Genomic DNA, 22,581 nt, shown 5'->3' with positions numbered 1-22,581 from the left:
TTGCGGGTTTCAGGCTAAAGGGCTGTTGGATTGTGTTATAAGCATTCAGGCTCAGACTGCAGCCCAAGCTCTGGAACCCTGCGAGTTGGGAGGGTCCCAGAGCTTGAGCTGCAATCTGATTAAACAGCCTTGTGATCCCGAGTCCCACAAGCCCAAGTCAGCTAGTGTGGGCCACCCACACGTGTCCAACTGCAGTGTAGACACACCCTTAGTGGGTAATGACCTGTTGCTCTGAGATACTAGAAGTGTTGGGAGCAGTTGGTGCAGTAACCTGCATTTAGGACCCATCTCCTCCGCAGCCAATGAAGGCTAGCAAGTCCGTTGTTGGTGAAAATTGTCAGTGGCTCCTTGAAGGAGGCCAGATCGCCTACATTTACGGAAGCATCAGGATGGTAACTGTTCAAGAAATGGTAGCTGAGCATTGATAGTATGGACAACTACCATTCTGTGTCTCTTTTTCTAATATTGGATCAGAAAATGTAAAAGCCTGTGATGAGAACTCTCGTACTGTCTAGTGGCCTCAGGTCTCCTTGACTCTTGTCAATCTAGATCCTGACTTGGTTATGGGACAGATGCTGTGTTGATTGCACTGGTTGATGATCTTTTGGTGACAGATGAAAACTGGGTGTCTGTGCTGGATGTGGAGACCCCTGCTGCTGACATCACCTCAACAAAGTTGTGATGGAGTGATGAAAGCAAACCCCTCCCCCCAGTCCTAGTGGGGGTGGGGGTAGTGTCACAGGGACTCCCAGAGTGGCAGATTGCAGAGTTCATTGCATCATTGACACTCAAAACACATTTCCAAGCTTTTCCTCACAGCCAGGAGTGCTAGAAATACTTTTTTAAAACTGAAAGCTGAGATTTTGATACTGTTATGTGACTCCAGGAATCAGAGCCCTAGGCACATGCGCATAGAACCTGTATTTTATTCTGTCCCAGTTGAGGTATTCAGTGTGTGAGGCGTCCCTCTCTAGAGCCATAGAAGGGAGTTCTGCCACAAATGCTCCCAGCCCACAGGTGCTAATTTTGACATGGGAAGGAGCTCAGAGTCTGGATGGCCTGTGGGGGCCTTTGTTTCCCTATATTCCTCACACCAGAGCCCCTCCACAAGAGTAGGTACGTCATCTTCAGCACCTGGGGCTCACCAAGATGGACCTTCTCTCCAAACAAGACGTCTTTGGCAGTAATACCCCTCCCCCCCACCACCAAGCACCACAACTCAATTCACTTCCAAAGGGAAAGCTCCAGTTTTCCTCCCACATGCTGAAGTGAATAGTCAGTTAATTTGGCAAGGAGTCTCATGCTTTCTGACTCTCCCTCTTCTCAGCAGAAGGCTGTCTGCTCTTACAGGGATTTAACCCTTCATTACCCTCCAATTATATCTCAGAGGATGAGAAACAAAGGGTCTCCAAATAACCTTTTTCCCCACCTCCCACAGGCTGAGTCCCAATTAAGAAAACGTGAATTCCCAGCTTGTGCCAAAAGGTAGTTGTAAATACAATGATAAAATAGGATAACAGATGAAATGGTTGATTGTAGCAAAGTTATTGGTAACCAACTTTTGGTACTCAGCAGATACTCTCTTCAAAGGAAAATACAGTAATAGCTGGAATAAGAATTAGGCTTGGTCTACACTGCAAAATTTGGCAGCAGCTTGCATAGCTTGTGTATCTCTATGTAGCTTGTGTATCTTCCATCGACTTCCTAACTTCTATGTAGCGCAGCGTCCCCACTACGCTGTGCTGATGGGAAATACCCTCCCATTGATGCAGCATTACTCTTTTTGCGGGGGATGGATTAACACTGTAGACTTCCAGATCGACTGGGCGGGTCTCCACTGCCTCTCAATCAATCCCGCAGAATTGATCCAGTGGTGCCAATAGTGCTGCCGTCAATGTAGATGTACTCTTTAAAAAAAAAGGAGTCAGATTCTAAAAAACAAAACCCAGGATAAACGCATGTGCTTTCATTATCACAGGTTGCTGAGGGGTCTCTTAATATGCCATCATACCATGGATGTGTCAGCTTCCGAATCTATTTGTGGTATGATATTCACACATAATTGATGACCGTCTTTTTCCTGTCTACAGACATTCCGTTCACAAACGTTAGCCTGTGAATAAATTGTCCTTTTTTACACAAGACATCCATCGCTCTTTTCCTGACTTAGAGTCCTAAATTTAACTTTGTCCCACACAAATCAGGCATTCACACTTTCTGTTCAGAATTTTTTACAGCAGGAATGCAGAACTATAAAGTAGATTTAAAAAAAAAAAAAGGATTTAGATGCAAAAGAAATTAAGTTCACATTACTTCAATCTAACCTTGCTTACTGTTTTTCTTGTGTCCTATGTTTGAGCTCCGAAAGTTTGAGGTAGGTGGGTTATGACTCTGAATATGATTGAAAAAGAAAATATATAAACCTGGAGAAATGGGTGGATGTGGATTTTTGAGTGGAAATTAAATATGGGTTTGGGAAATGAGCCTTTATATTCTTTTCATGTAATAAACTAATTGTAGCTAGAGGGCTGATGAAGGTAACATTTTGTTCTCTTTCCTCATTATAAAACTGTAATAACACTTTAAAACAGATTAGCCTGAGTCACAGAATTTGGAACTTGTGCTGAATTTCAAACACTGCAATGTTCAGAGATGTCTAAATATGGGGTTTAGTTTATGAGCAATTCATGAAGTACCCAGGGAAAATACAGAAGTAAATTATACATTTTTTCTTCTAAGATAGCATTCATCTAGACAGCCAGGCTCCTGTTTGTGCACAAGTTAGTCAGATAAATGAACCGATGAGCTCTCATATTTTAGTTCCATGTTGGTAAGTCATCTTTTGTACAAACTCTTTCCCCAGTTTCTGTTCCGCCTGTCTTGCACGTGGCCATATCTTTCTTTATTATTCATGTCAGGAAAGTTTTATTTTTAGGGTTGAAAAATCAAAGCAAGGAAAGAGAGCAAATGTATTTACAACTGCATGCAAGACAGATTGGCTAAGGATGGCAAAATACTGTACCAACTACCATTTTCTTCAAATTCCTTTCTTCAGGGCTTTCTTCATTTAAATCAAAGCTCCTACTCAAACCATTGAGTAATCAACACTCCAGTTCTTGCTGGTGTGGGGCAGGGTGATGGGGAGAGAGACACATGACACATCCTCCCCCTATGATTCTGTCCCTTGCACTAGTTTCTCTTTCCTTTATGACCCCACCCAGATCAGAAATGTTTTAGGCAGCAAGCCTAAAATGCCTTTCCACTTCCTCTCAATGATTTCTTCTCTCTCTTCTGTTTGGAGTAAGAACTCATCACAGAAACTCCACACAGTGATATGACTCTGATGGCTAGGCTAAGATGGAGATTCAAACATTATTTGTTTACATTTGTTGTTCAATCTAGGTTCCAAAAAGTCCAGCCCTATTCAGATTGCTGAGTGCTGCTCTGATGTGAAGTCCCGCTGAAGTCAGCTTTTGATATATAGAGGAAGGGGGGTCTAGGTAAATGACATTTTCTTTTATTTTTTTTCCTGTTATGCAGTTTTGCGAAGAGCTTGTTGCCTGTGAAATGCAAACCAATGGTGTCATATCTGAGCATGAGCTCCCAATACAAGTAGGAATGGGTGTGATAGAATCCAAAAAGCTTCAATGTAATAATATGCTGCATGTTCCTCTTAGACTGATAACACGGGACATTTGGCATGTGTTGCTAAAATTGAAAGAATTCTGCCTATTTTCATTTCTTCTTGCATGTCATCTATAACAATAAAGGCTTCTAAGAAGTTCTCCCAAAGATAACATCCTGAATCTTACCAATAACATTTTTGTACCCTTGACATCGTCCCATCATGTATTCTCTGATTATAAGTCTTTCTGCCTTTCTTTTTGTGCTCTAGCTGCAGAATAGCTGTAATCTGGGCTTTTTTTTTTTTTTTTTAGCTTCCAGTAGCTTTTTGGGCATGTAGGTGCATGCACCTTAAATCAAAGCCCTGGTTATGTAGCCATAAAGGATGCTAGAGCATGACTAGAACTGGGTGATTTTTTTTTCTTTTCCTTTCTTTTTTTTTTTGACAAATAATTTTTTCATTGAAAAAAGCATTTTTGTGGGGTCCCCAGTCCTATTTGTCAAGTTCAGGTTGAATGATGCAAAAGGTTTCGGTTGTGGGGGTGAAGGGGGCAAGACTTTTCAAAAGAATCAAAATATTTTTTTTAAAAAAAGAGTGAAAAACATCCAAAATAAAAACCTAGGGGGGAGGGGAGGAGGATTGTTTTGCGTTGACTCAAAACATTGAGTTGACCTGACAAGCTATTTATTCAAGCTTTTGTTTTGACAAAATCCTTCCAGAAAAATAGATTTTGGTTCAAATCAAACTGGAATTTTTTTCAGATATTTCAGTTTGGCTCCACAAACTGAAAATCCATTATTTTCCCAGTCCAGTCATTACCATGCTTTGAGGTTGTCCATGCTTAGAGCCAGCTTTGTAATTCACCTCCTCTGACTGAACTTCTCCAGCTTGTACTAAATTCTTTTCTGGAAGCTCCAGTTCTGCCCTCTGTCCCGTTTAGTCTTGCATGAGCTCACTTGCTCTGCATTACACAGATCTGCACTAGTCCATTGTTACAATTCACAGCAAACCAAGCACTTTAGGAAATGTAGGGTGATAAAAGCTGTCTGGGGGATAAGGGCATAAAAGACAAAACTAAGAGGGTATAAACAGTAAGGGAAGAAGAGGATTGTTGTTTTTTGTTTTTGTTTTTTTAATGTAGCTTTCCCCTTGTATCACCATTGATTTTACATTAGCATATGAACAAATTGCCTTACATTACACATAAACTGTGCAACTATAAACAATACACTAAGTCAAGTAAGTTACACAAATTCAGGCTGCTGGTGCTTACCTTTAAAGCTCTGTACAACTTCAGCTCACATTCTGACTCACCCTCATTCCCTTCACTTCACTCCCTTCCCTTCAGTTTCCCTTCCTCCCCCCCCAATAATTTCCCCCACAATCACTCTCTCCCACCTTTTTCATGCCGTTCCTTAAGCTTGGGACTTATACCTCCTCCTGCTTCTTTTTCTCCCCCCTGCTTTCATTCAACCCCTTCCTTCTTAGAAGCTTTCATCAATAATCCACTAAAGCCAGAATTTCAAACAGTTAAAGTAAATATTAAGTGTATGTTTAAACCACCAAAATAACCCACAAGGAGCTTACACAATTACACAGCCCCATGATTTGCTCTGCATGGCAAAAATTGTCCTCCTCCAAGAGTAGTTCTCTCCTTTTTGCATTTGCTTATAATTTTTCCCCTGCCCTTTCCACATGGCTGTTCTCCATGGCCCATTGGTCATTTTCTGTTGGGTCCTTGCAATAATTTAGTTCATAACTCCTTAAAGGCAGGAACACATCTTTTATTCTGATTGGAAAGTTCCATGCATGTCTATGGTGCATATGATACAACCTAATCAGGTGACTCTCAAATGCAGAAGCATGACTTGACTGCAGCTCTATATTTGAAGGGGGCAGGGGCAGCATTTTAGAAAGAAAGATATCAGAGGCTCATGCTCATGACTGTAGAAGAAATTCCTATAACCGTTCTGATCTTCTGTTAGGTTTCTACAGTATTTAAATCATACCAGCTCCTGAGAACATTGTAATTTGCTGTTGATGTCTGCCATTCTTGATTTATGGGTCAGCATCTTCTCCAGTAAAGTATAATTGAACAATTCTACGTTTTAGTTGACAAGTTTCATACTCATCACATTCTTACTCTTTTCCTCCTTGCTGGAAGCCACAATGTACAGATATACTGCAGCTCTCAAACCTACCAACACCTGTGCATGACACGAGCTTTTGCAATGTGTGAAAGAGAGATAAGCTGAGGACATGGTAATAAATAGTAGAGGAAGAAAATAGAAATATATGGGATTCTTTTTTTCAACACGAGTAAAGTTTTCTATAAGCTCCATTTCAGGGTTTAACAATTCACTTGTTAATAACTTACAGTAATAGTGAGTGAGAAAACAGTGGGTCTGGAATAAATTTGGGCCTCATGAACAATGTACTGGGGAATGATCAGTTAAGAGTTATGTGTATGAATTCAAGGCATGTACAGTTCATGGGTCATTTGCACTTCTGCACTGAAAGTTATTAAAACATTCTAGCACTGTTGTTTGACTTAATGAAATGGATGTTTTGAAGGTTCATATTGTTGACATAAAACAGTCCCAACCAATATCTTAGCTGTATCCAAGATACTGCAGATTAAACTGGAAAATCCAGCTTCCTTCATCTAATGTTCAGAGTTTTCTTTGCAGCCAAGCAGTCAGATACGAACCTGAGTGGGATCATGGCTGTAGTCCAACTGTTCTACTCTCTTGCTGTGCTTCTCAAATTGGCTCTGTCTGTGGACCATGTACCTATGCTGCTCTGGTCAACTCACAGGTGAGAAATTAAAACATCTAGCAATCTTTATGCAGTTGCTTTACCAGAACAAATTTCGCGTGTGTGTGTGTGTGTGTGTGTGTGTGTGTGTGTGTCTGCTCTGCCCTTCCTGAGACCTTGATCCAATGTACAATATATGAGATACTATGGTCTAGATAATTAATTCTTAGTTTTGCCTTAAGTGCAAGGGACTGGACTAGAAGCTCTCTTGATGTCCCTTCCAGTCCTGTGATTCAGTGTAATTAAAGACTGTATACACACAAGGAGTTTGAATTAAGTTGCACAAGCAACCTTAATTCTGGTATTTCCTAACATCTGAGTGCCTGATTTTGCACCTTAATGTTCTTTTTAATGTAGCTTTCTTTGCATGTAAAAGAACATATGTTACAGTGTGCATTATGTCAGATGGTTAGTGGGACTTGAAGGATCATACAATTTGGTTCTGAAAGTGCATGGGAGATGCTTGAATGTGAAGGATTTGAATGAACTTATGAGGTTGTGAGACTTTTGAACCTGATCTGTTAGAGCCTTCAAAGTAAAGGATCCAAAGGACTTTCAAGGTCACAGCAACTTCTGAATCAAATTTGGAGGGACTCTAAGCAAGGACGGAGAAGGCTATTCTGGAGAACAAAGGTAACAATAGACCAATTGTACCCAAGACAATCTGTCTGTGCATCAGACTTGCTGTCTGACTTTAGGCCTGGATAAATCACTTAGTCTCTGTGCCTTACTTCCTTTGTCTGTCATGTTTATTTAGATCATAAATCCCGTGGGGCAGAGACTTTTATTCTATGTACAAATGCATGTATAATGCCTAGCAAAACAGGGTCCCTGAACTCAGTTGTGGCCTTTAGGCACTGTGTTATAAATAATAATAACCATTCATCTGTCCATGCTTGAAATTTAATAAAGTTCATCCAAGTTACTTTCAAACTATTTCCTAATGACTCTCTTTGCCTGGCACTTAGTAACTTCATGAGCACTGTAGAGCTGTCAGTAGCAGAGCCTGGAAGCTCTGCAAGCAGTTTAGTCCAATTCCTTAGACCTGTGAGTTCTCAGCCACGTTAAAGTTAAACTCCTCCTGGAGATGGAGCAGCCCTGCCCCTGCGCACATTTGACCACCTTTGTGATCTGTGAGCGCTAGAGAGTATAGGGCTGGCTCAAGTTGTGACAGATTGAATAAGGGAGGTTTCAGAAAATGCTTAGTGAGTTTTTAAATGTCTCATTTTATCATGCACAGCAAAATCCTTCATCGTCATAAAGGAAGGAGAAATTTCAAAAACTGGTAATCCCATAGAGGGTATCTCGCTCTAATCAAGGCAGACTTGACAAGTCTGGATTTATGGGTCCCAATTCTTTTACACCTCTGTCACTCTATTAACTTCAATGGAATTACCTTTGATATATTCCTGTGTAAAACGAGAAAGGAATCAGGCCAGTGGTTTCTGGGAAGAAGTCACCTTCTTACAGCTAGTTGTACTGGGTTGGCGCTGCCTTTCCTGAGACCTTGATCCAACGTACTATATATGAAACATTATAGAGTATCTGCCACTAGGAGGATATCTGGACTAAATTCTGCAAAAGAATTCTGTTGACTTCAGAGCAGATAACCTGGATTTAAAGCAGCATATCCAAGAGAAGAATCTGGTCCTTTGGAAAGTTGTCTTGATTTTATTTGCATTTGCATCTTAATTTACTTTGATTTCAAGACAGGAGTAAGTTTAAGCAGAAATGGTATACTATGCAAATTCAGGGTTTAAATTATAAGCTTTTCATTGCAATAAATATCTCTATGTAAAATGCCATTTCAACGTAGTTCTTTGATGCCCTTTTATACTTTTAAATATGATATTGTGATGATGAAGGCAATAGAGGGCATGTGTTTGAAGACAGATTGTGTGTGTGTGTGTGTGTGTGTGTGTGTGTGTGTGTGTGTGTGTGTGTGTGTGTGTGTGTGTGTGTGTGTGTGTGTGTGTGAAATTTGTGATGTGTTTTTCTCAAATGTGTTCTATTCAGTGTGTCCTTTATAACATCACTGATTATCATCACCCTTGACAAATGTCAGTTTTACGCTAAGGCATCTCTGGAAATTGCACCTTTGGTCCCTGGGGAGTTAAGGTGTAGGAAAAATGCAGATGTAACTATAGAGAATTAAATTAGTTAACTTTGTGTTTCTTTTCTGAAGGAAAGTAAAAGATGACCCTTTAATTTCAGAAGCTTGTACTACATTGGAGGTAGTAGAAATTGACTATTTTATGAATCTTTAAAATAGACACTGTATTTAAAAGAAAATTAGATTTGGGCAACATTTTTTTTTCAAGACAATAATGTTTGTAAATGATTGAAAAATGAATCCATGTCTCCTTTGTCCTGCTTTTTATTTCTTATAAATACTGCATCTGTTGTCAATATAAACAAAGTAGTGCTGCTGTTGTGTTTAAACAAAAGTTATTGCAAGGTAAGGAGTGTTCAGAAAGCAAGAGTCCATAGTAGTAATGAAAACAAACTTTTCACTAGCAAGCAGTTAGCACTTGTTCCATATAGTTTATTCAGGATAGTTAGCTAATCCTCAGCAAGGAAATCAGGCAGGTAATGTAGTGAAACCAGTTTCATGTTTATATGCCTACAGCTATTTCAGGAGGAAATGTACCTCTATCCATGACCTTTTGCATTTTGAAAACGCAGTGTTCTTCTTCAAGAAGTGCCTCTGAGGGTGCTCCACTTTAGGTGATTGTGCGCCCCTGTGCTTGTAATAGGAGATTTGTAGCAACAGTGCCTGGTTGGGTCACACATGCGCTGTCCCCTTCTTGTGCTGCCTCAGGCCGTTACATAGCGCCATGCGACCAGCCCCCCTCAGTCCCTTCTCTACCGGCTTTGCCTTCAGTTGGAGTACTTAGCAGCACCTCTGTCCCTAGCCTAAATAGCATAGTTATTCAGTTAAGAATTAGCTGTTGATTAGCTTTCCTTCTCCTTATTTTATTTCCTTTTTTATTTAAAAAAAAATTCTCTTGTATCAGGAAACTAAGTTTCAGTTGATAGTGAGCCTTTAGAGTACAGGAGTTGCTCTCCCTTGCATGAGAAAATCCTTCTCTGAGGGGCATTCCCCGGGGTTTAAATGCTGCCTTACATGCAGACTTTCTATCCCGGTCTCAGATGTGCATTCACAGTGTGTCCGTTGCCTTGGTGAGACACAGATCCCACAGCAGTGCTCACATTGTCATAACCTGAAAGCCCACAAGTCGGCATATCCTGTTGGTACTGACCAGACTGGGACCTTCCACCGCCAAGGTAACGGGACCATCCAGTACTGTGGGTACCACAAGAGCAAAAGAACTTAAGTGGGCTAGCTCAGACAAGGGCAACAAAGGAGAATCGAAACCCTCTGCCATAAAGGCCAGCTGGTCTCCTCGACACTGGAATCTCCTCTTCTCGGTACCTACATCACTTCAGCATGATTGGTACCAAGCCATCTCACCATGCCACTCAGTGATGAGGACGACAAAAGAGAAATCAACTCCTCACAGCACTTCCCCTCCTCCACACATCTACCAGACCAGGTCCATCACATGCGGTCTGAAACTCAGACCTGGTACGGACACCCATGGATGCCACCGATGCCTTTCCCACCACTGTGGCCTTTCTGGAAACCCTTGGCACCATACTCCCCACAACATCACAAGCCTCCCAGTCCACCCAGGGTGAGGCCACAACATTCCCCTTCACCTTTGGTACCAGGATCCTCTGAACCCCCAGAAGAGGAAGTCAAGGAGTTGGATGAGGTTTCAGACAAGGAAGCTGTGCCAGCAGCCAATTTCTCATCCTCTTCCCCAGATAAAACTATCATGCCCCACCTCCCACCATGGAAGGTGACTTTAAATAATTCCAGCAGCTCTTTAAAAGAGTGACAGACTCCTTGGACATTTCAATAGAGGAAGTGACTGAAACCCAGGATAAGCTATTAGATATTTTACATATATCAACCTCCTCCAAAATTGCTTTACCAAGCGTTTTCTTAAGGGCCTTCATAACATCTACCCCAAAATACAAACCCCTACTCCATCATAGGACCTTAATCTAGTTTGTTACGGGGTCTTACTAGATCACCATTTGAACCATTAGCGACATGCTCACTACTCCACCTTTCAATGAAGGCAGGCTTCCTCATCGCCATCAAGTCTGCCAGACAGATGGGGGAACTAGGGGCCCTCATGGCACATCCACCATACACAAGAGTCTTTAAAATAAAGTTACCTTAAGACCATATCCCAAGTTCTTACCTAAGGTTGCCTCCTCATTCCATCTGAATCAGCTCATTCATCTGCCATCATTCTTCCCGAAACTCCATGGGAATAAAAAAGAAGCTGCACTCCACACCCTGGATGTCCAAAGGCGCTGGCTTTTTACATCGAGAAAACAAAGACTTTTTGAAAATCACCAAAATTATTCCTCTCCATCACAGAATGCTCAAAAGGAGATGCCATATCTAAAAAGAGACTGTCTAAATGGATCTTTGGATGCCTTGACTTTTGATATTGTCAACAACAGCTTCAACCTCCATCAGGGACCCGCAGACACTCTACCATAGCACTGTCTGCTTTGATAGCTTTCCTTAACAATATCCCCATTATGGACATCTGCAGAGCTGTAACCTGAGCATCAGCCCCTACAGTCACACAATATTATGCACTAGAGCAGCATTCATCATCAGATGCTCTATTCGGACTTACCATTTTATCATCCACTATGACTACAACTCTGAAGCCCCTTCCTTCCACTGAAGGGCACTGCTCTACAGTCAACTAAAGTGGAGCACCCACAGGGACACTCCTCAAACAAAAAGAAGAAGAAGAAGAAGTAGTAGAAGTAGTAGTAGTAGTAGTAGTTATTCACCCTGTGCAGTAACTGAGGTTCTTCGAGATGATTGACCTTGTGGGTGCTCCACTACCCTTCCTTCTCCCCTCTACTTCAGAGTTTTCACGCTAGATACTCTGCTGTAGAGAAGGAACCAGGGGAGGAGGGGTTGGTCGCATGGCGCTATGTAACCACCTGAGCCATGTAGTGCCAGATGAGGACAAGCACAAGTGCGACCCAACCAGGCACTGCTACTACAAAAATTCAATTATAAGCACAGGGGCGTGCAATCACCTAAAGTGTAGCACCCACAGGAGCAACATAAGAATGGCCATATTGGGTCAGACCAATGGTCCATTTAGCTCAGTATACTGTCTTCCAACAGTGGTTAATGCCAGGTGCTTCAGAGGGAATGAACAGAACAGGTAATCATCAAGTGATCCATCCCATGGGCCATTCCCAGCCTCTGGCAAACAGCAATCCCTGCCTATCCTGGCTAGTAGCCATTGATGGACCTGACCTCCATGAACTTATCTATTTCTTTCCTTTTGTTTGTTTTAAACCTGCTGCCTCTTAATTTCATTTGATGAATCCTAGTTTTTGTGTTATGACGAGGAGAAAATAACACTTCTTTATTTACTTTATCCACATCAGTCATGATTTTATATACCTCTATCATATCCCCCTTAGTTGTCTCTTTTCCAAGATGAAAATTTCCAATTTTATTAATCTCTCCTCATATGGAAGCTGTTCCATATCCCTAATCATTTTATTTGGCCTTTTATGTATCTTTTCTAATTCCAATATTTTTTTTAATGGGGTTACCAGATCTGCATGCAGTATTCAAGATGTGGGCATACCATGGATTTATAAAGAGGCAATATGATATTTTCTGTCTTATTATCTATCCCTTTCCTAATGATTCCCAACATTCTGTCAGCTTTTTTGACTGTTGCTGCACATTGAGTGGATGCTTTCAAAGAACTATCCGCAATAACTCCAAGATCTTTCTTGAGTGGTAACAGCTAATTTAGACCCCATCATTTTATATGTATAGTTGGGATTATGTTTTCCAGGGTACATTACTTTGCATTTATCAACATTGTATTTCATCTGCCATTTTGTTGCCCAGTCACCCAGTTTTGTGAGAACCTTTCTAACTCTTCACAGTCTGCTTTGGACTTAACTATCTTGAGTATTTTGTATCATCTGCAAATTTTGCCACCTCACTGTTTACGCTTTTTCCCAGATCATTTATGAGTATGTTGAAGAGTACTGGTCCCAGTACAGATCCTTGGGGGACACCACTATTTAACTCAATTCATTCTTAAAAATGACCATTTATTCCTACCCTTTTTTTTTCCTCTATATTTTAACCTGTTTCTGATCCAGGGGAGAACCTTCTCTCTTATCCCATGACTTTACTTTGCTTAAGAGCCTTTAGTGAGGAACCTTGTCAAAGGCTTTCTGGAAATCTAAGTACACTGTATCTACTGGATCACCCTTGTCCACATGCTTGTTGACCCCTCAAAGAATTCTAGTAGATTGATAAAGCATTATTCTCTTTACAAAAACCATGTTGTCTCCTCCCCAACAAATCATATTCATCTATGTGGCTGATAATTCTGTTCTTTACTATAGTTTCAACCAATTTGCCTGGTACTGAAGTTAGGCTTAGCGGCCTGCAATTGCCAGGACCTGCTCTGGAGCCTTTTTTAAAAATTGGCATCACATTAGCTATCCTCCAGTCATCTGGTACAGAAGCTGATTTAAATGATAGGTTACATACCACAGTTAGTCATTCTGCAATTTCACATTTGAGTTCCTTCAGAACTCTTGGGTGAATACCATCTGGTCCTGGTGACTTACTACTGTTTAATTTATCAATTTGTTCCAAAACCTCCTCTAATGACACCTCAATCTGGGATAGTTCCTCAAATTTGTCACCTAAAAAGAATGGCTCCAGTTCGGGAATCTACCTCACATATTCAGCCATGAAGAATGATGCAAAGAATTAAGGCCATTGTGGAGAAACTAAATTATCTTCCTTAATTGTTCCTTTAGCATCTCGATTGTCCTGTGGCCCCACTAGTTGTTTAGCAGGCTTCCTGTTTATGATGTGCTTAAACAATTTTTTGCTGTTACTTTCTGAGTCTTTGGCTAGCTGTTCTTCAAATTCTTTTTTGACCTTCCTAATTATATTTTTACACTTCTCTTGCCAGATTTAATGCTCCTTTCTATTTTCCTCAATAGAATTTAACTTCCACCTTTTTGCCTCCAACTGCTTCTTTTACTTTGCTGTTTAACCACAGTGGCACTTTTTTGGTCCTCTTACTATGTTTTTTAATTTGGAGTATACATTTAAATTGAGCCTCTCGAAGCATCTCAAATACTGCATAGGTGAGTAACTTTCTCTTCTGTGAGAAATTATTTCTTGATGAATGCAAATGAGCTAAATAAGAGATGTATATTAGTTTAAAAAATAAAACAGAAGTGTCAGTAACTTTGATTTGCATGAAAAGGACCTTGCTGTGTACACTTGGCTCCAAAGTCTACATGCTGTACTTTAAAAGAGGAACTATCAAATAATGAAAGCTTTCTTTAATACTTCTGTCCATAATTCTGGTTTTAAACACTGCACTTATAACTCTTTTGCAAGCTTTGAAACTTGTTTGAAACTTAAACCAAGAGTAACAGGTTTTTTATTACTCTAAGCTCAAAGATATTCAAACCAAACCAAGGAACCTCATTAACTACTGGTATGTGACATCGTAGATAACATTGAGACTGAATATATTTCACTGTCCCTTTAAAATCAAATCTGTTCAAATTAACACCAGTTGTGTGATAGGTTTTAGAATTATTTCTACAGAATCTTGGTGGTTTCATCCTTAAGTTTCTATAGGATTTTTCCATAAAAATTTGCCCATGAGGGGCCTATGAACACAATCCAGAAGAGGTTTAGATAGAAAGACAGATGTTTTGAATGTTAAATAAACCCCTTTAAATATTCACTTGGTTAAAAAAAACCCATGTTTTAGGGAAGGAATGGTGGGCACAGAGCTGGTGGCTGTAAACATGGAGATGTAAAAAGCCATGCTTACTATTTTCTGCTATCTTGATACCTCTCCCTCCACCTCTACCAAGAGGAAATTGACCTATTCACAACCACTCTGCCAATGACAAGTTTGGAGAGAATAATTAGAAATTTATTCTGTCTCCATCATATAGGATGAACTGCACCTGCAGTAGTGCTCTCTGAAAGACCATCCTAGGGGCTTTACCCCCCAGTGCCAATGAATAAACTCTGCAGAGAGCGGGAGCCTGTAAAATCAGTGAGAGCCAAATTGTGCCCTGGGGCTAAGCATGCATAGATCCAATTATCTTCAATAGGATCTGTACACGCCTATTTGAGAGTGGAATTTGACCTAAGTAAAAAGTGCTGTATATAATGGTAATAGACTATGCTGTGAGTCCAATTCCGCTCTCACTTATGCTGGTTTAACCAAGAGCAGAATTTGGCCTTAACCAGCGTACATTGGGATGTACAGGTGAAGCGTTCAAGTATTTCTTTAAACTTGTAACTAACCATATTTATGCATCCAACTATCGTCAGATAAAAACATTAAAACAAATCAAATCTTAAGGAGAAATGTAGACAGTAGCTGGGTAAGGATGTTGAGTTGTCATCAGCATCCCTGCAAGTACTGTTTGATAAAATCTACATTTAACAGTATGTTACGGTTTATTAGTCTGAATGCAAGATTAGGAGGCAGCGACATCTGAGTTGTGAGTTCAGCACTGACACTGAATCCTTCTGTGCTCTGAAGGCAGCCACTTCTCTCTGCCTCAGTGTCCTCATCTGTAAAACGGTGTCAGTGGGTCCATTTCTTACGTTTTTTTAAATCAGTGGCAAAATTCTCCTTGCCTTCAACTGGAGCAGGATTGAGCTCAATAAAACCAATCCTCTCACAAGGATGTTATGAAAAAGAGTTAATGTTTGTAAAACACCAGCGAGGTAAATGCTAAGTTATAAATACTGAGTAACACATTTCAAAATCTCTCTTATGTCATATTATATGGAAGCCTTTTTATGAAAACTGTTATAATGTCTGAAACCATGCAGTGATCTGAGAAACCTGACATTCCAAATATACACAGTGTGCAAAGTATAAAATGCATACCACACCAATTCTTCCTGTAACTTCAATACACTAAAAATGGTCTCTTCTATGATGATAATACATATAAACAATTTGACAACATCCTAGTATTTCCAGCAGTTACCTTAGAGCTTTGGGTGCCGCAATGACATGATTTTCACAAGGGGTCCCAAAATTGTAAAGCAAAGTGCATCTGTTCTTAGGAATGTTCTTTGCTTACAGCCGGTAAAAACATTTAACATTTTCTAAGAACTACCCAGCATTATGGCAAGACTGGGAATTGCTCTTTGTACAGTAAATGCAGATTATAAGTGACTTTGAGTAAGAGTTAATACCAAGCACTAAAATAACATTATTTCTCATAGTTGTGAGAAGCTTAAAGGGAAATCGACTCAGACTTATAGGCATATGCAAGTGCTACAGTGAATACAAAGAAGTTGAGAAATCCCTTTGCTTCCTTGGGGATGTTTTTCTTAGAAGAATCAAATATGCTCAATTGTAAGATGACATTTTATAACAGGCCATTGTTGGGTTGCCACTGCAAATGTATTCTTTCACCTATAAATGTATTCAGCTGCCATGGTGATATCGTACAATAAGATGCTTTGTACCTTTTTGAAATTCTGGTCCATTAGTTGTCAATTTTCATTCTGCAGCTGCTTCTGCCACTAGCACTGGTGATATGTGAACTTGATATCTAGTGGTTGTATTTACAGGTTCCTACTGAAATTTTATTAACTAGCTATGGGCTTGCTTATTTCTGTTGCATGGGGCAAAAATATCATTGCTTGTCTAGTAATCTGCTGCTGAATGAAAAAGACAATTGAAAAACTAAAATCTAAAAATGATTTTATCTACAAGCTGCAAAGAACATATCGGATCATAAATTAGAGATGTAAAAGCCTTATTAAATAATAGTCTATCCTCTTCCCAGACTAAGGTACCGGGTCTATTGAAATCTTTGCTTCCATTAAAAATCACTGTCCAAATTTGAGCTGGCACTAGAGAGAAGACAGATCAAATAACATCTGTATATATCTCACTGTCCCAACAGAGAACCAAACTGTATATTCTGGCTGTTCAGGCTGTCAGTGGGGTTAATGGGAGGGGCAAGCAAGCTACAGACTTAGCACTCCTTCCTCCTTTCTGTACCCATCCCCTGCAGACTTGTGCTATACTCTGGTGGTGGAAACAGAGCATCTGAGCCTCATTCCCCATCTTTTATCTAACCAGATAGTAAAGTATGTAAAACACACACACCCAACTGTAAGTAAGAGATTTAAAACAGGGATATTATCTGGTTAATGTGAATATTAAACAAATGTTCATATTAAGGTATGAACTAATGTTGCTCATTCAGCACTTGAAGTTGATGGGAGTCTTTCTGTTTTCTTCAGTTTGCCTTTAAATAGCTTTAAGTCTACTCAGACATGCCATTTACTAACGTTGCTTAAATTAATCTGTAACCAATTTATTTAATATTTTAATGCTGTATCTTGCTGATACAAATGTAAAAAATTCAGAGGTTCAGTATTGAGTTTAGGTACAGAAAACTCAACATGAATAATAATTGTGAATCCTTGGGGTTTTCTCTGCTGTTTTAAAAGTTTATATTTAAGACTGATGCTAAGATCATAGGGCTGGCCTTTTCTCAAAATTCTACACATACCTCTGAACCAATTTCTAGGCTCTTGGGCTTTCTGCATGTCCATTAATATGGATTTCAAAGCACAAATGAAGTGGTTTAACATGCATGTGAAAATATCAAATGGTAAGATCTCCCAAATACTAATAATAAAAATATACTTCCTCCACAGCAGGGTTTACCTCTTAGGTTTAAAAAGTGGCTGCACCAGATTTTAATTTTAGCATCCTTGAAGCCTTTTTTTGAAAGTGTGTCCAACATCTACCACTTGCTGTAAGACTGAAAATCTACAGTAAACTGAATATTTCACATTTCCAAAGAACTTTCATGTCAATTCAGGGTGCAAATTGAGACCCTGAGTCAACTCCCCACAAAACTCTGGGAAGCCCTGCAGAAGACTATATTTGCTTTCGACTAGTAAACAACAATGAAATATATTCTCAGCTGACTACTATTCTTCCTGACTGCCGGTATTGCAGCTCCATTTTGGCAGAGCACCCGAAGTATTTTCACCCATGAAAGGCAATGACCATGAAAGAATTCTCCTTGCAACAGTTCCTGATTAAAAAATCATGATCTTGTATTCACCTGTGAATCAGATTACAATCAAGTAATAGCTGGCTGAATAAATATTAAATTGTGCATCCGTTGTCCATTACAATGGATCTCATTTGATTCAAGTTAAGAACACTGACTTATCATGGTTTAGTGGTTAAAGCACATAACTGCAAGTTGCAAGACTGAGGTTCTACTCCGGTTTTTCTAGAGTCTCAGTATTACCTTATTACAAGTCACTTAGAGCCAGATTTTCTATAGAGTTCAGCAACCACACAGAACAATGTGAAGTATTGGAGTATTAAAAGAGCAAAGTGTCATCATTACCCTTGTACTGAAAATATATCTCCAGAATATGTATAACATTTTAGCAAATATCTGCCTATATACACTTCTAAAAAACAAATGGTTTCACTAAATATTATGATCAGGGGATAGGCAAGTCTAGGATAATTTATCCACCCCGCCCCCCAAATACCTTTGATAAAATGTGAAAGATTAAGTTGTTCCTGGTTTTAGTTTTGCAAAACCAAAGTGAGAAATAAGGTTTTGAAAAAATACTGCCTTCTCCAATTTTGCCTGTATCTATTCTTATTAGTTGGTTATAACTGAATAGGCAGCCTCCTACTTCTCTCTCCTATTAGAGCTGTGCAAACGCATTGCAAATGTTGTCATGAAGCTTTGCATGAAAGCTTTTACCATTTTTGTTCTGGAAGATTTCATAGTTCTGGAACATTAATATTTTTTCTGCAAAAATGGTCATTTCAATATTGCAGAACAAATACAAGGAAACACATTTATGCATGTTATCATTGCAAATCCACCTTCACTTTAAAAGGTTTTTGTGTCTCATGAGAGTTCATATGCTGCCAAAATACTGGTAAGTTAGCATGAATTCTATCCATTGCTCAACACCATGCTGTTTGACTGCACTATGAAAGTAGTTTAGTGGGAATTCTATAGTGGAAATTCCAGCTGAAAGTTTTCAACACACTGATTCCAGTGGGCAACTAAGTTTTGGCACAAAGCAATTGAGTCTATATGTCTTCATGTCCTCCAGTAGAAATATGCAGAGATCAAATTAAAGTAGGACTTTCAATAGCAGCTTTTCAGCCTTAGCCACAATGGAACAATGAGTCAACTTACTGCTTCACCTCCTGCCCACAAATCTATTATCAACCTTTCCTCATCAGCTTCCCCATATTCATGCTTCTCCTCACATCACTTCAGTAATAGGCTCTGTGTCTGCAGAGCCATTGGCTTTCGAAATGGCTTACCAGTCAAAAGCAGAGGTAGTGGTATTGATGATTGTGACACAGTTTCTGTATCCTCCTCTCCAAAAGTGCCATCATTACCCACAACACTCTCTGAGTGGATCTGCACCACACCCTCTGGCTCTAACAGGCCTACATGGTTGCTCTTTGTTCTCAGCCAAGTATGTTGCATTCAAGAAGAAATCTGGCACCAAAGAACAAGTAGTTTAACTTTTGCCCACAAGTCAGATATAGCAGCTTGCTTCCCAAGTTAAGTCGTAGCCACTTGAGAAAGGGTTATAAGCGCTTATGTTCTCTGCCAAATTATTCATTTTGCTGAGGCTGTTTTTAAACAGCTGTGATTGCTAATCTATTTCCATTTAAAACATAAGACATCTTGTACCATGCCTCTCTAGATGATGAAAGGACCATTGCAAGGATCCAAAGCAAGTAAATTGAAACTTTCTCTTGTATTCTAAACAACCAAACAATATGACTTTCTTCCAACCTTTTCTATAAAAGAAAGGGAATACTTTTCATCAACTTTCTTTTAAAAATATATCCTATATCCATCCAATAATATGTATTTATGGATGCTTAAATCCATCCCTGTTCAGCAAACTGTTTAAGCATGTACTTAAGTCGCATTCAAGTTTAGTTAAGCATGTGCTTTGCTGAACACAGATGGTTTGCTGAATTGGATCCACAGTGGTTATCACCATTAACAGTGTCATTGGCTTCTGTGCAATCATTCATAGTGGAAAGCATTTTGCATAGTAGTATGTGTTTGTAGGATTGGACACTGAGAATATAAATGCTTTGTGTGAGAGAGACCCCATTTTGCACATTAATAAAACATCTAGCATACTGTTGGCACTACGCAAATAATAATAAATACTAATGGTAGGTGGCAGTAGTAATAAATAATAATCATCCATGCCCAATTCATCCTTAGTGCATCTCAACTGACTCGATATAAACTACACTAAAATAATTTGCCCATTTGCATTCATCTCTAAAATGGACGGTCAGATATTACACCTGATCTTAACAATGTTACAATATCATTACTAGCATTTTCCGATTTAATTTGAAACAAAATGTCAACCTTTGTAACGAGTATAAAGGAAAATATTTAAATTTAATTTTAGCTCACTATGGAACTCTGAAGCTACTTTACATGAAGGACACATTATCTCAAAGCCGAAGCTGCATATGCTACTGCAACCTGTGTTTACCCAAGATTCCAAGATTCTTGTCTTGTTCCTTCAAGATACGGTATGTACTGGTAATTTGTTTCATCTTGTCAATGCAGAGTACAGTTTGTGTGTAATGAGCTGAGATGACATTGTGTGACCTACGCTATTTTTGTTTTTCAGCTTAGTGTAGATGACTTCACGTATTACAGTGAATCTTATGGAAATGAGAAGCCATTTCACAATGTTCAGGCAAGCCTTTCTATTCCATATGTTGTCTCCCAGCGGTATTTGAAAAACAAACAAAAAATGGATGTTAGAAAGAAGTGACAGACAATTGTTAAGAGAACAATACTCAAATGAAACAGTTTGATAGTTAAACTCAATGAAGGTGTTTCAGTTTTAACAGCAGTTTTGCAGAAAAGCAATTGTTTGTTGTAATGTCCTTTGTAGCGATTTTCTTTCTGAAAGCCAAACTCTGGGCATTGATTTTAATCTGTAAAAATTATTTCTAAAAACATCATTAAATTGGTCAGTATAAAATAAGAAACTCAAACTCCCAGAATGACATGCCAAAGTTACATAGTGAAACAAATTTACAAAATTGCTGAACAAAGTTAAATAGCTATAGGAATCAGTTCTCTGCTTCTGATTTTGTTTCCATAGTGATGCACCCCCAAATAATTATGACAGTGTTGTGTAGCATGTGCCTATCTAACTGTTTGAATTTTGAGTGCAATAATGTGATAGACATTAAATGTGGGCCTACAAAGTTGTGCTGCTGTTATTAATTGCAGCAAAAGTGCAGACTCGGCACTGAAAACTGAGTCCTCCTTGGCCACAGTCAGCACTTTCCAACCCCCGACTTTTGTTTTCCTCATTAAGAATGATTACAAAATGCGCATGCAGCATGCTCAGTACATTCTGTCCCTACTGACAGAAGAACGCACACCAAATTCTGATATACCATTATTCCCGGGTACTATTGGTTTGGGTGAGGGTCTGTTCACAGATGGCAGGCATAGATGAATTTTGGGAGATAGTGCTGGAAGAACAGAGCCTTCAAAATGGAGGACCTGCTGCTAGTGACTGTAGCTGATATTAGAGCAGAAAGGGGAAGTGTAAATCTCTTTAGGTCTCGTACGGCAAACAATATATATTCTTGAAGAGCCTGTGGCTTTTAGATGTAGCAAACACTTCTCTTCACACTTTTCCTGCATCAGTACCCCTCCTAGACTCTTCAGCTTGTCACCTGCACAACAGTTCATAATGTTTTTATGCTAACACTACACCAAATTCAAATAACTATACAGCAAGTGTAAACGTGAATCCAGGGATGAGTAAATTATGGAAGTTACAGTAAAATGTAACATCAAAAGGCAGCAGTAGTACTTCTGAGTGTGCCTTATCTCCTGTGGCTTAAAGTCTAAGCAGGGTTGTGCTTTGCTCCATTAAGGAGCAATTCTTGCCCTTGTTTCCATGGCCATAGAGGCTCCTTTGGCAGCAGAATTGGTGTGCTTCTATGGGAGGTGAGGGGGGTAGGTGCAACTGGAGACCAGGTTGGAGGAGAGAGACAGATCAGAGGAGTCAGATGGAGGGGAGGCTGGGACTGGCTGGCAAGGAGACGGGGGACAAGGAGCTGGTGGGAGGGGAATGAGTGGGCAAGGAAACTGGGATGGGGGGAGACTGGAACACGGAGTTTGGAGGATTGAGACTAGGACTTGCTGGCCAAGGAGACTGGGACCATGCACTGAATGAGGCAGAGGTCTTGTGGAAAAAAAAGTATGGGATTACATAATTAAGGACTGGATCATAATGCATACTCACAAAATGGACAAATTAACGTTGCATGGGAAATCTTAATTCTAGCATTACCTAATCTTTTAACAGCTCAGCTTTCCTTTTAATATAGTTTGTATGTGTGATACAATATAATGTGGTGGAAAGGAACTACAGGAAATGGGATTTTTCTATATTGCTCTATCAATAGGATTGTAAATACATTACATTGAATTATGTACAATTTAAACTAAACATTTTTCTTTCACTTAGGTGCACAAATGTATTACTTTAGCAATACTTGTACATTTGTGAACACAGAGTCATAGATTTTAAGGCCAGAAAAACCCATTATGGTCATCGAATCTGATCTTCTGTAGAATAGAGGCCATAAACATTCACCCAATAATCCCAGAATCAAGTTCATAATTTCCATCTGAGTGAAAGCATATCCTTTAGAAAGAAATCCTGTCTTGATCATGTAATGAAAGATCCTATCATAATATCTATACAGTATGGGACAAAGGGAAGGTCAGTCATGAATTTCCTCACCTTAGGGAAATTCAGAGCTTTAATGTTTCATAATCGCAAATTTTTACATCTCAGTATACTTACTCTATTTATAAGTGATTAAGAAATAATAGCTCTGCCATGTCATCTGAGCATTCTCCTTTTGAACTTCGGTGCTGCAAATTTA

The 22,581-nt window shown here is 39.4% G+C and overlaps 1 protein-coding gene across 4 annotated transcripts in view; it reads left to right on the top strand.

Annotated features, from left to right (window-relative positions):
- LOC137163873 (V-type proton ATPase subunit S1-like) overlaps positions 1 to 22,581 on the top strand; it is a 95,000-nt gene that overhangs the window by 11,834 nt on the left and 60,585 nt on the right. For 2 of the 4 annotated variants that reach the window (XM_067564296.1, XM_067564295.1), the window contains exons 2-5: positions 3,403 to 3,500; positions 6,316 to 6,442; positions 20,061 to 20,187; positions 20,289 to 20,357. In XM_067564296.1, the coding sequence (XP_067420397.1) occupies positions 6,348 to 6,442; positions 20,061 to 20,187; positions 20,289 to 20,357 (291 nt within the window). In that variant the 5' untranslated portion in view covers positions 3,403 to 3,500; positions 6,316 to 6,347. The remainder of the gene's footprint in view (positions 1 to 3,402; positions 3,501 to 6,315; positions 6,443 to 20,060; positions 20,188 to 20,288; positions 20,358 to 22,581) is intronic. The other 2 variants (XM_067564298.1, XM_067564297.1) reach the window with 1 other exon arrangement.

This window comes from Emydura macquarii, unplaced genomic scaffold (assembly GCF_026122565.2).
Source record: "Emydura macquarii macquarii isolate MOO-44397 ecotype Brisbane River unplaced genomic scaffold, CSIRO-AGI_Emac_v2 contig_2636, whole genome shotgun sequence".
NCBI lineage: Eukaryota > Metazoa > Chordata > Testudines > Chelidae > Emydura > Emydura macquarii.
The sequence above is the reverse complement of the archived record's forward strand: the minus strand, read 5'-3'. Positions and strand labels throughout refer to the sequence as shown.